Here is a 14,302-nt window from a genome sequence, read left to right on the forward strand (position 1 = left end):
ATATAATGGTAAGTTCAATTTATCAGTCATCCTAGCCCCATTTTAATTGCTCAATAGGTGGCTAGTGGCAGCTTTTCCATCACCACAGAAAGTTGTATTGCATAGCACTGGTTTATTTTTTAAAATATATATATTTCTCTATTGGTTTCAGAGAGGGAGAGTTAGAAAGGAGGTAGAGTTAGAAACATCAATGATGAGAAAGAATCATTGATTGGCTGCCTCCTGCACATCCCCTACTGGGGATCGAGCCCGCAACCCAGGCATGTGCCCTTGGCTGGAATCGAACCCAGGACCCTTCAGTCTGCAGGCTGAAGCTCTATCCACTGAGCCAAGCAGGCCAGGGCACAGCACCGGTGTTTAGAAGAACACAGATCTGAGGCCAGACAACTTGGCATCAAGTCCTGGTACTAGCTGGTACTTGCTATGTGAAATGGGCAATTTACTCAACCTCTGGGAGCTTACTTCCCCACAGACAAATTGGGACTAATGATAATATCACTTACCGTGTAAGGCGATTAAGATCAAGTAAGATAGTGCATGTGACACTGCTCTGAAAACTAGAGAAACTTACCAGGTAGTTGCTGCTTCGCACGTCTCCCGGGTTGAGCTTGACCTCTCTGAGGACTGATTTTAAATCCAGGACTTCTGCTTGAATGGTACCATTCAGGTCGCAGTGAGCCGCTCTGCTTGACTTGCAACATTCACGTCCTTGGCCATGTGAATGGCCCCAGTCTTCCTTGTGGAAAGCTTCAGCGCACAGCTCTGCGTCTATCTTGTGTAGCACCTCAAAGTTTTTCTTCACAGTGTAAATCCATTGCTCTATTTCCATTCCCAAATGAAAAGACTATTTTAAAAAGAAAGCAAGCCTAAGCTGGTTTGGCTCAGTGGATAGAGCGTCGGTCTGCGGACTGAAGGGTCCCAGGTTCGATTCCGGTCAAGGGCATGTACATTGGTTGCGGGCATATCCCCGGTGGGGAGTGTGCAGGAGGCAGCTGGTCAATGATTCTCTCTCATAGATGTTTCTAGCTCTCTATCCCTCTACATTCCTCTCTGTGGAAAATCAATAAAATATATTTTTTAAAAAGAAAGAAAGAAAGAGAAAGAAAGCAAAAGAAAGAGGCTTTGTCTGCCAAAGAAATAAACGTGGGTGAAGTGCTATCCCTGAAGGGAAACGGATCTGAGCGGACAGTGCAGGAATGGAGCCAAAGATGTTGCCATGTGCTGCAAGAACGTGAGATGTTCACTGACCCATTACAGCAGGTTCCCGCTTCGAAGCTGGTGAAAGCGGAAGCACTTGGCTCATTCATTCTGAATGTTTTTCCGAGTCACTTCGGGGTTTTTTTGGTTTTTTTTTGTTGTTGTTTTTTTCTCGTGCAATACCACCCCTTGACGAATGAGACTATCTTAGACAAGCTGCTGTGTTTCCAGAGCGGGTCTCCACGCTGTTTCCCCTATAAAACCACCTGATGATGAGGCATGCATGAGCTTTGTATGACTTCAAAAAAAAAAAGGGGGGGGGAAGGGGATGTATGCCGTTTGGGTTTGGCTCAGTGGATAGAGCGTCAGCCTGCAGACTGAAGGGTCCCAGGTTCGATTCCAAACAAGAACATGTGCCTTGGTTGCGGGCACATTCCTAGTAGGGGGTGTGCAAGAGGCGGCTGATGGATGACTCTCTCTCATCCATATTTCTAGCTCTCTATCTCTCTCCTTTCTTCTCTGTAAAAAAATCAATAAAATATATTAAATTAAAAAAAAAGAGGGGTGGGGGGGAGAAAAGGGAGATGGAAGAGTCAGGTTCTGGGTGCAGATGCTCACCCCTTTCCCTCTGCCTTCCCCCCTACCCCCTCCAGGTTCCCAGCAGCCGTGGATGCCTCTGACATCATGACTGCCGAAGACTCCGCCGCCCCCGCCGCCATGAGCAGCAGCGACCCTGCGGCGCCCGAATCCTCCTCCTCCTCCTCCTCCACCTCGTCCTCGGCCCGGGCGGCCCCCGAGGGCGTGGCGGGCGCGCCCCACGAGGCGGCGCTGCTGGCGCTGCTGGAGCGCACGGGCTACTCGATGGCGCAGGAGAACGGGCAGCGCAAGTACGGCGGCCCCCCGCCCGGCTGGGAGGGCGCGCCGCCGCCGCGCGGCTGCGAGGTCTTCGTGGGCAAGATCCCGCGCGACGTGTACGAGGACGAGCTGGTGCCCGTGTTCGAGACGGCGGGCCGCATCTACGAGCTGCGCCTCATGATGGACTTCGACGGCCGCAACCGCGGCTACGCCTTCGTCACCTACTGCCACAAGGCGGAGGCCAAGCGCGCCGTGCGCGAGCTCAACAACCACGAGATCCGGCCGGGCCGCCTGCTGGGCGTGTGCGGCAGCGTGGACAACTGCCGCCTCTTCATCGGCGGCATCCCCAAGACCAAGAAGCGCGAGGAGATCCTGGAGGAGGTGGCCAAGGTGACGGAGGGCGTGCTGGACGTGATCGTGTACGCCAGCGCGGCCGACAAGATGAAGAACCGCGGCTTCGCCTTCGTCGAGTACGAGAGCCACCGCGCGGCCGCCATGGCGCGCCGCAAGCTCATGCCGGGCCGCATCCAGCTCTGGGGCCACCAGATCGCCGTGGACTGGGCCGAGCCCGAGATCGACGTGGACGAGGACGTCATGGAGACCGTGAAGATCCTCTACGTGCGCAACCTCATGATCGAGACCACCGAGGACGCCATCCGCCGCGCCTTCGGCCAGTTCAACCCGGGCTGCGTGGAGCGCGTCAAGAAGATCCGCGACTACGCCTTCGTGCACTTCGCCAGCCGCGAGGACGCCGTGCTGGCCATGAGCCGCCTCAACGGCGCCGAGCTGGAGGGCTCGTGCCTCGAGGTGACGCTGGCCAAGCCGGTGGACAAGGAGCAGTACTCGCGCTACCAGAAGGCGGCCAAGGGCGGCGGCGGGGCCGGTGGCGGCGGGGCCGGCGGGGCCGAGGCGGCCGCCCTGCAGCAGCCCGGCTACGTGTACTCCTGCGACCCCTACACGCTGGCCTACTACGGCTACCCCTACAACGCGCTCATCGGGCCCAACCGCGAGTACTTCGTGAAAGGTTAGTGGGGGCTGTGCTCCTGGGTAGGTTTCCCACCACCACCACCACCCCCAATCCTCCCAGAGTCATGCATGTCTGCTAGGCGGGGTTGTGGCTGCAACTGAGCTGGTGGATGCTGACACACACACACACACACACACACACACACACACACCCCTCCTTTGGATGTCATTCTGGGTGCTGGCCTTTGCTGGCACTTAAGGAAGTCACCTCTATAGCATGGGGAGGCATGCAGAAGGTTCCTGTGTCCATACAGGAAAATGAGGGGTGGGGTGGGGGCATGCAAGCTCTGGCATGCTGCCTGTCTGGGACCTACCCAGTTGCGGGGGAGGGAGGGGGTCTAGACTGCAGGGACTCAGGTTAAAGATCTGCCTGTGGAATTCTGTCTTTAGAATGTTGGGGGGTAGAGGGCACAGCGTTGTGGGTTGTAAAACCAAGCATTCCACCGGGAAACAGAATGCCAAGCTGCTGGGTCCTGCCCTGGGATTGGCCAGCGCTGTGGCTTCAGTCAGTCTCTCCCCCCAAGCCATCCATGTCCGCTAGGCGGTGTTGTGGCTGTAACTGAGCTGGTGGATGCTTCCCCTTTACCCACCCTCATTTGGGTGTCATTCTGGGTGCTGGCCTTTGCTGGCCCTTAAGGAACTCACCTCTATAGCATGGAGAGGCATGCAGAAGGTTCCTGTGTATGGAGTGAGCAATAATATCAGGGGGGCATGCAAGCTCTGGCCTGCTGCCTGTCTGGGACCTACCCAGTTGGGGGGGTCTAGACTGCAGGGACTCAGGTTAAAGATCTGCCTGTGGAATTCTGTCTTTAGAATGTTGGGGGGTAGAGGGCACAGCGTTGTGGGTTGTAAAACCAAGCATTCCACCGGGAAGCAGAATGCCAAGATGCTGGGTCCTGCCCCCGGATTGGCCAGCGCTGTGGCTTCAGTCAGTCTCTCCCACCTCCCCAGCCGCTTTTCTCACGCCTAGAATGAGGAAGATAAGCCAGCAGTTCCCTTCCAGTTCTCACTTCTTTTTTACAATCTATGAATGACATTTTCCTTTATTGAAGTAACGGTTGCAATCCTAGGAGCTCGCCCTGCAGATTCATCTCCTGCATCGGGCAGGCTTACGTAGGATAGGCATCGAGGCTGCAGGAGAATGTTGGAAGCATCTTTTTTTTTTTTAATTAATTTATTTTTATTGATTATGGTCTCACATAATTGTCCTTATCTTTACCAGCTCGTAGAACAGCCAAAGGGGTAGCCCCCTGCCACTCAGACCCGGGGCAAGCATCTGAACGCTAAGCACCTTGAGTTAACGTCTGCCTCCTGTGCCGTCACTGTTGGTCGCTCATCATGTTTTTGTGTTGTCATTATAAGCAGGCAGCATAAGAGGCCGGGGCCGAGGCGCAGCTGGCAACAGAGCCCCAGGGCCCAGGGGTTCCTACCTCGGGGGATACTCTGCCGGCCGTGGCATATATAGCCGATATCATGAAGGGAAAGGAAAGCAGCAAGAAAAAGGATTTGAACTTGTACCGAATCTGGAAATCTCTACGGTCAACCCCGTTGCCATTAAACCCGGTGCAGGTCAGTATCCGTGAGGGCGAGAATGTATCCATTCCGCCTAAACCCCAGCCCCCTCTTTGCAGCCACCCCACGCCTGCCCCGGGCTCATGCACTTGGGTGTCTCCTCTCGTGGGCAGCCAGAGACGAGGCAGAGAATGTGGCCTCCTGGCTGTTCTTCACCTGGACTGTAAGAGGACTGTCTAGCTCTGGCCATGCTCAAGTCCAGCTTCCCAGTAGTGAGTGGGTTTTTCAAGTGTGTGTCATCCGTTGTTAGGCTTCTCCTCCATCTGTGACTGAGTCGGCAGAGTCGTGGGCGGAGGAGGGGGGTAATGGGAGAAATATGAGGCTGTTCTACATCTTCTGTCAGCCAAGCACTGCCTTTTCCTTTACTAAATCCCATTTCTACTCCAGCCATCGGAAGCCAGAGGGTGCATGCAAGCTAGCTTATTGCCATTCTGAGAGTTGTAGAAAATCCCCCTTCATGGCAATCCCTCTTCATGGACTTAGCCAACCTGGAGGTGCCAGGAACTAGAGAACAAGGCAGCTGCTAACTGCCCGGATTCCAGTTCCCTGCACTCATTTCCTCCTCTCGCTGAATCAAGAGATCAGCATAGGGGTGCTCGGGTGATTCAAGCCAGGAACCTTGAACTTTGCCTTCACCTCCAGGCCTCTCAGACCAGTTTGCCAGTGTTGTGGTGCCCATTGGTGAGACAGGTCTCTCTGGCCCCAACCTGCATGGAACTTTTATTTAACTCCAGTGTGTGAGCACAGCACAGAGTCCTTATTAGCATTGCCAAAAGCCAGGAGTGGGTCCTCGGGGGGTCCTCCTCCAGACCGCTTCCTGGTTTCCCTGAGGGGAGATGGAAGAGCTCTTAGAGAGACCCCTCACTTCGAAGTCCAGCTCCTCTGATTTTCCTTCACAGAAGCCAAGGGCTGTGCTCCTGTGGGGCAGAAGGTTTGCGTAGGCCGGCTAGGGCTTAAAAGCATTTTCCCAGTAGAACGTCCTTTTGAATTTAACTCAGTGCTATGGTTTGGGTTTTTGTGTTGGAGGAGGGAATGTATGTATATTTGTTGTTTTTTTTGTTTGTTTGGGCCTGCGAGAAAAATCCTACAATTTCTGCAATCTAGTGACCCCTCAGCCTGGCTTTCCGTATAAATGCCCCTGATGTCATCATCACTGTAAAACGGAGCCCGTGTCTTTCTATGATTCCATAAGACAGCCTGGGGACAGCAAGTGCTGAGAAAGCATAAGTTAGCAGCTTGATGTTTTAAAAAAACATCAAGAAAGTGACGGCCAGTGATGCACCCGTTTCCCTCTTACTTCTCTTGCAGTGGCCATCCCTGCCATAGGGGCCCAGTATTCCATGTTCCAGGCGGCTCCCGCCCCTAAAATGATTGAAGATGGCAAAATCCACGCCATGGAGCACATGATCAGCCCCATCGCCGTGCAGCCAGACCCAGCCAGCGCCGCCGCCGCGGCGGCCGCCGCCGTCATTCCCGCGGTGACCACGCCGCCGCCTTTCCAGGTAACGGTTCCCGCCGCCGCCGCCGCCCCTGTGCACGGTGGGAGGCCGCCCTTCGCACGGATTCGCTTCCTGCTCCGCAGGGGAGTTCATTGGGTGCCTCGCTCTCTGCTGGAGCTGTGGAATCGGGTGGCAGAAAAAACACTTAACATAAACCATGGCAGGACAGAACAATTTTCTTTTTTTCTTTTTTTTTTTTAATATATATTTTATTGATTTTACACAGAGAGAAATTGAGAGAGATAGAGAGTTAGAAACGTCGATGAGAGAGAAACATCGACCAGCTGCCTCATGCACCCCACTGGGGATGTGCCCGCAACCAAGGTACGTGCCCTTGACCGGAATCGAACCCGGGACCTTTCAGTCCGCAGACCGACACTCTACCACTGAGCCAAACCGGTTTCGGCAGGACAGAACAATTTTCAATAACTATTGCATTGCTCTGCTATTACCACTGTGTGAAAGATGGGAAGCAATATACACACATGCCGTGTAATTTTTCAATGTCACAATATTGTGCTTACTATTGTTTTAAAATATATTTTATTGATTTTTGCAGAGAGGAAGGGAGAGGAATAGAGTCAGAAACATCGATGATAGAGAAACATTGATCAGCTGCCTCCTGCACACCTTCTACTGGGGATGTGCCCTCAACCAAGGAACATGCCCTTGACCGGAATCGAACCTGGGACCCTTCAGTCTGCAGACCGACGCTCTATCCACTGAGCCAAACCGGTTAGGGCGACACGATAATTTTTAACTCGTGTTTTTTGTTAAGGTGCCAGAGTCAGAGAATAGTTCCCAGCTTCACATTTCGAATTGCAGTTCAATGAAGAATTTTGTTTTTAAACCTCTCTGGGTATAAATATGTACATTTGTATACATATATAAGTACGCGTGTACATGAAGAGAGAAATAACCTGTAGAGGTAGAGATATGTGAAACTTCATACAATCCGCCCATAATCATCTCCTCCAAGCATATCCTACTATTCCCACATCTCTCCCAATCCACCTCACCTTTCACCCTCCTCCCCCCACTTTGCTCACAGTGTTCTCCTGTGTGCGGCTTCCTCCATCTCGTCTCATTTCAGCATCTTCCCCATCCACCTGGCCTTGGAAGTCTCATTACCTACAGCATTACTTGGCATATGCCTGCCAGTATGTTCCATCTCCCCAAGTAAAATGAAGCTCCTCCGGCCCTGGCTGGTTTGCTCAGTGGTTAGAGCTTCAGACTGCCTATTCCCGGTCAAGAGCATGTTCCTGGGTTGCAGGTTTAGTCCCTGGTCCCAGTTGGGGGGGCATGTGCAGGAGGCAACCAATCTCTCCCTCTACCTCTCTCCCTCCTTTCTTCCCTCCCTCCTACCCCTACTTCACTCCTTCCCTCCCCACCCTACTTCCTTCCACTCTCTCTAAAAATCAATAGAATAAATATCCTTAGGCTCCTCCAGACAAGGGCTACATCTTATATTTCTTTGTCTCTTCAGTGCATAGCACAGTGAAAGACAGCCATTTATCCAATCAGAAATTCAAGTCTTGTTAAAGCTATTCTTTGTGAGGCAGTGAAATGCCTTTCCAGTCAACAAGCACAAATACGCTGGCATGGGGTCTTTTATCTAATTGGATAAGACTTAACCAGGGAACAGAGATTCTTAGACTCAAACCTCAGAGGATTCTGATTCACAGGATTGCACTGCGGTTCTAGAATCCACGTTTTGTACCAGCCCCTCAGTGACGCTGCGTCAGCCAGGCTGGTGCGCGCCGCAGTGGGAGGCTGTTCGCTTGCATTGGCCCATTGAGCACCAGAGGGGACTGCATTTCTCAGAAAGGCGGAAGTGTATTCACCCACCAACATGTCCCCGAGTGTTCTCTAACTCAGGCCTTCCTGCAGCCGAAAAAGGAAGAGGTGTCACTGATTCACACTGTAGAGTGACAGCCAAGTGTCGATACTTCTTGAGAACTGTGAATATCTACAGTAACCTACAAATGACACTTGGTGGAATGATTGTAATTTCTAATTCCTCTTTATTAAGGAACGTGTGAGCCGAAACCGGTTTGGCTCAGTGGATAGAGCATTGGCCTGCAGACTGAAGGGTCCCAGGTTCGATTCTGGTAAAGGGCATGTACCTTGGTTTCTGGCACATCCCCTGAAGGGGGTATGCAGGAGGCAGCTGATCAATGTTTCTCTCTCATCGCTGTTTCTATCTCTCTATCCCTCTCCCTTCCTCTCCATAAAAAATAATAAAATATATTAAAAACAAAAACAAAAGCACATGAACGTCTCTTTGGCATGTAGCGTCGGTTCTGGTCAGGCCCAGATTCCAGACCTCACATGCGTGTTGACTAGCACGCTGTTGCTCTCTCGTGTCACTCAGCACTGGATGTCGCCTTCAGGGTCTTTATTTGATGTCTCTGCTTAAGAATCTGCTCAATGTACAAGCATCAATCAGTTGGTTCCTTTGGAGGATTTTCCTTCCGTCAGTGTATTCTGCAGAATGCCTGGTGCTACTTACTGTTTTAACCGGGGAATGGCTCCTTTGGGTGTGCATGGCCTTGGTGCTGTCCCTCCAACCTACGTGCTCCGTGTCCCGCCTCTCTGGCCTTTGACCTGGTTCTCTTCCTGCTCCGTCCTCGCCCCGTCTGTGTTCTCTGCCAAACCGCAGCAGAGCGAGGAGCATTTGAAACACTCCGGGTGGGTGGATGGAACACATTGCTGAGCCCAGGTGTTGGGCTGGCCTGTAGCATAAGGGAAGGTTTCTCCCTGATGTCGCTCCCCTGCGATGACCCCCCTTTGTGCGTTTGTCAGTAAATGTATGTCCGCACATTTGGAAAAGATTGCTCGGGTCTTGCTGTGAACCAGTCTTCCCAGTTCCAAAGTTCCTCTCCCGGGTTGTAAAATGTTGCTGGGTTGTAAACTGTTGTTATAGGTGTTAGTTGGCAAGATCATGCAGGCTTTCCAGTGCAGGCTCTGGAGTCACTGTGCCACTGAGCACACGCTAACCTCTCCATTAACCCCAGTCCCAGCTTCCCCAGTGGTCGTAAGGATCCCATATGTCATACAAATAAGGCACTTAGACTCGTGTCTGGCAAACCACAATCTCTCGGGTATTATTATCATCATTGGTATAATTATTATTGTGGTTACAGTTGGGGGAAAAATGACTCTTAGATTATGGAGTTCTTTTGAACATAATTTTGTCACTCTGATTTGCACATTTTGTAAAGGAGTGATATTCCTTTATTAAGAATCCAGGAGGAAATAATTTTTTAAACATAATTCTCCATATCCTAGATCCTGAATTATTTGTAGGTGCATTAAGACACAGAAAACCTTAGCAGCGTTTGCTACAGAGCACCCTGTGGAAGATAAGGTGCTCCAGATATTTTGTCAAATGTGTGTCTTATTTTACCCAAAATCCCCTTCTCTGTAGCAAACACGTGGGGAAATACTGAACCACAGTATGCCCTGTCTACACACAGTATGTTACACTTTCAGGTAGAGAGGGGGAAGCAGCAGGGACTTTTGCAGTCGGTGGTAGTAGCTTCAGTCAGCTTATTTTTCCTGGTTCACGTGAAAACTCCCCCTTATCCTTCAAAACCCAGCTCAGTGTCTCCACTTCTGAGATACAACCTCCAACTTCCCAGGTTGGTGGGTTCCTTTTGTAAGTTTCTTCAACAGTTTGTATGCATAATGGCGTTACATCTTAGGCGGTTAAAAACCATTACATTTGTTGAAAATTGTGTATGGTCGATTAAAAAAAAAATTTTTTTTAGGAACAGCTTACAAAACTGCCCCTTTGGAGGGTCTGCATACTTTTCTCCATAAAGTTGTCAGTCCTTTCTCTTTGCTTTTGAAATATCATGTTCCTTCAGTTAAGTATGAATTGAGGCAGCTGGTCCCTGTTTTAGGGAGGAAACATGTTCTTATTGACTTTTAGAGAGAGGAAGGGAGAGAGAAAGGGTGAAACATCGACCGGTTGCCTCCGTAAGCACCCCAAGAACCGAACCCACAACCTCAGCATGTGCTCTGACCAGGAATCCAACCAGCAACCCTTTAGTGCACAGGACAATGCTAAACCAACTGAGCCGCACCGGCCAGAGCTAAGGACATTAGTAATTACTGTGAGCTCAAGGCAGTAAAGGGTGGATTCTCGACTGCCTTCTCTAGTTCCCTCGGCATATGCTGAATGGTGGGTAGCAGATTCCTTCAGCATTCTGGCTCTCACTTCCCCTGTGGAATTCCAATGAGCCTTGAGATGCAGCTCTGCCTTAATGGCTCTTTTCTCTGTTGACTCCTCTGCCTCCCCTCCCTGAGAGCGGGGGCCTTTCTTTTGACATCTGGGCATTGAACGGAGCTGTGAAATGAATGGATGACTAACTCCGTGGGGAAACGTGTGCCCCCCTGACCAGTAAGGCTTCTTCTCCTCTCCTCCTCAGGGCCGCCCCATAACTCCAGTGTATACGGTGGCTCCAAACCTTCAGAGAATCCCCGCCGCCGGGATCTACGGGGCCAGCTACGTGCCATTTGCCGCCCCGGCCACGGCCACGATCGCCACACTACAGAAGAACGCGGCCGCGGCCGCCGCCGTCTACGGAGGATACGCGGGCTACATACCTCAGGCCTTCCCCGCCGCTGCTATCCAGGTCCCCATCCACGACATCTACCAGACATACTGACTTGTGGGGGCGGGCGCGGAGGCGCCCCCCGGAACTGCCGCTGAAGGAACACTTTACTATTTATGAAGAAAGAGCATGGTGGATCAGCACACACATGACACCTGAACGTGAAGAATGTAGTCGAGTACCATACTGGAATATTTTATATACACACATGAAGTTTTCCCTAGTTTTTTAAGACTATTTTTCCACCGAGAAGGCCTGTGTTCATACATTTCTAAGAGACTTGCAATGGTTTGTGCCTTAAGACCATCTCTTAAAAAAAACCAATTTGTATGCTGTAGTAGTACTTTTGTATAGAGGTTTTTGGTGTTTTTCTTTTTTTGTATTTTTAAGGATATATTTTCAGTATGAAGGTTATTTTCTTAACTTCTGCACTCCAGAGATTTCTATTTTGTAGTACCTTCAATAATATATCAACTATATATTTAAAAAGAAAAAAAAAAAAAAAGAGCACACTTGAGCAGCTAGGGAACTATTTTGAGAAGTATATTCAATATTTAAAGATACAAACAGTAGTGCTTTAAAACTATCACATATAAGACGTTATTTTAAAAACTATTACTGGAAAGTGCAATTTTAAAATGAGTAAAACCTCTATGTGTGCTGGCATTAAGGGTTGCCCGGGTTACCATGGGTTATCTACGATGGTTCTATTTTTTTTTTTTTTTTTTTTTAAAGACGTTCAACGCCCGGTCTCTCCCGCAGCCAGCATCGGAAAGACTTGTCACACTCGGGGGTCCAGACACTGGAAAGCTCTCCCTGCCAGCATCACCCCGGGGCTAGCTCACGCTCCCCGGGTCTTTGCTCTTCAACCTGATGTTGCCTTCTACTCTCCGGCTCACCCCTTCCTTCTACCCGCCCCACCACCCCGTGTGGCAAGTCTAGAGCAGATGAATTACTCCGGTAGAGAAAACATGGGTGGCTTTTGTACTTCTTCCTGGGTTTTCTGTTGGGGATTTTTTGGTTTTGGTTGGGGACGTATTTTCAGTAGCCGAGTACGTGTAAGCACAGATTTTAATAGTTTTTCCATAAGACACCTTTGCATAGCTATTTAATTGCCCAATAGAAGACTTCAGTTCCTTTTCTCACGCTTTGTATTTTATTTGCCTTTGAAGCGTGAGTTTTGTAGAGACGATGAATGTTATGGGAGCAAGGCCCCCTGAGACTCCTGCTGCAGAGAGTGACGCTTCTAGTTGCCTTAACTGTGTTTCATGCAGATTGTCTGAGTTTCATGCAGAATGTCTGTGGTCGCCAGTGGCGTTAGAAAGAGTATGTTTATTGGACAGGGCTCTCCTCCGGGGCTGTGCCCGCCCAGGAGGAGGAGAGGGGAGGGGGGAGACCTGCAGGAGTTAAGACATAGTTTGTAAATATCTCCTAATGCGACTTCTTAGGTTTTTTTGTTGTTGTTGTTGTTGTTGCAGAAGTTCATGGTATAGAGTTTAATGCAAAAGGAAACCATTTTATTTCAATGCTAATTAAGCGCTTTGTCTTATTGGGAAGGAAATATATTGCTGCAGTGTTCCGTGCCTTTTTAAAGGCTTCTGTTTAGCAGAGTGAATGTAAAATACAGTACAATATTAAGATTGTCATCTACTTTATGAAATACACCACGGTGGAATTTTTTTTTTTTAAAGGCCCTTCCAAGGAAGTGAGGTGTGCAGTAGCTAACAAGTCACACACGGTTGTGTTTCTATAGAATGCCAGAGACCCAGCAAATCTGCCCACTCACTGAATTTTTGCTGGTGGCCGAGTTCTTATTTGTGGATGAATAATAGGATCATGCCTCTTAATAAATATTTTAGTTTTGTTTTAAATTTTAAATTAAGAGATTCCCAAATCCTGCACCACCCCCACCCCTCCCTACCCCGCTACCAATTTAGAGTGGGATGAATTTTTTATAGAGAAGCAATATTTATTTATTGTGTAAGATTACTGAGCGCTCACAAAGGCCTTTAAACATTCCTAGCCTTTCTTTCCATCATTCCTAAATGACATAAAGGAATTGTGCAATGTCCCTGACGATGTACCCAGCAAGCTGCATCCAAACTCGAGTGCCGTTCGGATCAGAGCCTCATCCCTTGGCTTCGTGTGAAAGAAGTGGTCTCCTCCCAGCGTCTGGTTGTCACAGGGGTTCACCGGATGGGGCTCCGACCCAGCGGCCTTACTGTATTTTACATGTGCCTGTACACTGGTTTTTTGTTTTGTTTTTTTTTGGGGGGGGGGGGGAAGAATAATAAAAAGGAAAGGAAAAAGAAATGATACCTTAACATGGCGAACGCCAGACTACCTTAAAAACAAATGTTGGTGACAGCCAGCTACGTACCAGTGAGCCTCTTCTAACTGTTTCTATTTCAAACCCATTTCACATACACTACTGAGGTAAGTTTATAACTTGAAATGTGAACTTTTTTTTTTTTTTTTAGGGTTAAGAACAAACGATATAAATGTAAAAAAAAAAAGAAGCTTTAGCGTTTTCTGTTTTCAAACGCGCTAGCGGTTTGCTTCTCTTTAGTTGCTTTGTATTTGAAAAGCTTTTAAACTTATTTCGCTCTTGCTCCATTTACAGTACATTCTTAGGCTGTATGTAGTAAATAAAGCTTGCTTTAAAGCAATTTCAGACCTTATTCTAAGTCGTGTTTTCTTTATGTCATACTAGAGACCCATAACCTCTTTTTTTTTCCCTCCTCCCAACAAAATAAGGGTTAGAAAAACCCTAACATCACAGGAGTGAACGAATTCAGTACTTTCAGCTGGAAAACCAGCAGGTTGCTCTCCTGTCTTTTCGTTCGGAATTACCGCTGTCGATGGGGTAGTCGTTAACTGAATTATTACTACGTCAGACTTGAGCTCGGGGGGTGGAGAGTTGAACTCTTGGAAGCTACTCAGCATCCGAATTGGAATAGGATGTGGAGAGCCTGTCACCGCGGTCACTGAAGTTTGTTTATGATCCTGTTAGGCTTTACACACAACTTTTTTAAATGAAGGCAGTTGGTGTGACACTGAGCTATTTGGTGGTTTCGTGAAAGCGCTGGGGTGGCCTGAATGTGGGTCACGGCATAGGAAACCAGCCCCTTCTGTTCCTCCTTTCCACACGCTCAGAAGGTGAGCAGAACCTTCCTTCCCCTTTCTCTGAAGTCCATCACTCCGGACAGTGCCTGTCAGCAGAGCCAATCAACTGATTCAAGGGAAAGTGACGGGTTGTCAATGGAATTCTAAAAATGGCCTCCCGTGGTTCTGCCATTGATTATAAGAATTTTACCTTCTTAGTCTTGAGCTGCCTGAGTTATAGCATCTGGATCCACATTCCTCTTAAAAAGATAAAGGCCCTCGAAACTGGCACTCCTATTTGTCACTTTTGCCTGCTGCTAAATGTGGCTTTCCGTAACCTAAATCTGAATATATGAATTTAAAAAAAAATAATATATGAGGTGTGAATGTCTTTGCATGGATGGAATCTACTTGAAGAATGCTTTT

General features: G+C 49.1%; 1 protein-coding gene across 6 annotated transcripts in view; it reads left to right on the forward strand.

The window, feature by feature from the left end:
• The window catches only part of RBM47 (RNA binding motif protein 47), a 151,474-nt gene extending 138,022 nt beyond the window's left edge, over window positions 1-13,452 (forward strand). For 5 of the 6 annotated variants that reach the window (XM_084900929.1, XM_084900930.1, XM_084900931.1 and 2 more), the window contains 4 exons: window positions 1,851-3,076; window positions 4,441-4,647; window positions 5,959-6,152; window positions 10,586-13,452. In XM_084900929.1, the coding sequence (XP_084757055.1) occupies window positions 1,882-3,076; window positions 4,441-4,647; window positions 5,959-6,152; window positions 10,586-10,825 (1,836 nt within the window). In that variant the 5' untranslated portion in view covers window positions 1,851-1,881 and the 3' untranslated portion in view covers window positions 10,826-13,452. The remainder of the gene's footprint in view (window positions 1-1,850; window positions 3,077-4,440; window positions 4,648-5,958; window positions 6,153-10,585) is intronic. The other variant, XM_084900934.1, reaches the window with a different exon arrangement.
• The last annotated feature ends 850 nt before the right edge of the window (window positions 13,453-14,302 follow it).

This window comes from Pipistrellus hanaki, assembly GCF_964339955.1.
Source record: "Pipistrellus hanaki genome assembly, chromosome: 1".
Taxonomy (NCBI): domain Eukaryota; kingdom Metazoa; phylum Chordata; class Mammalia; order Chiroptera; family Vespertilionidae; genus Pipistrellus; species Pipistrellus hanaki.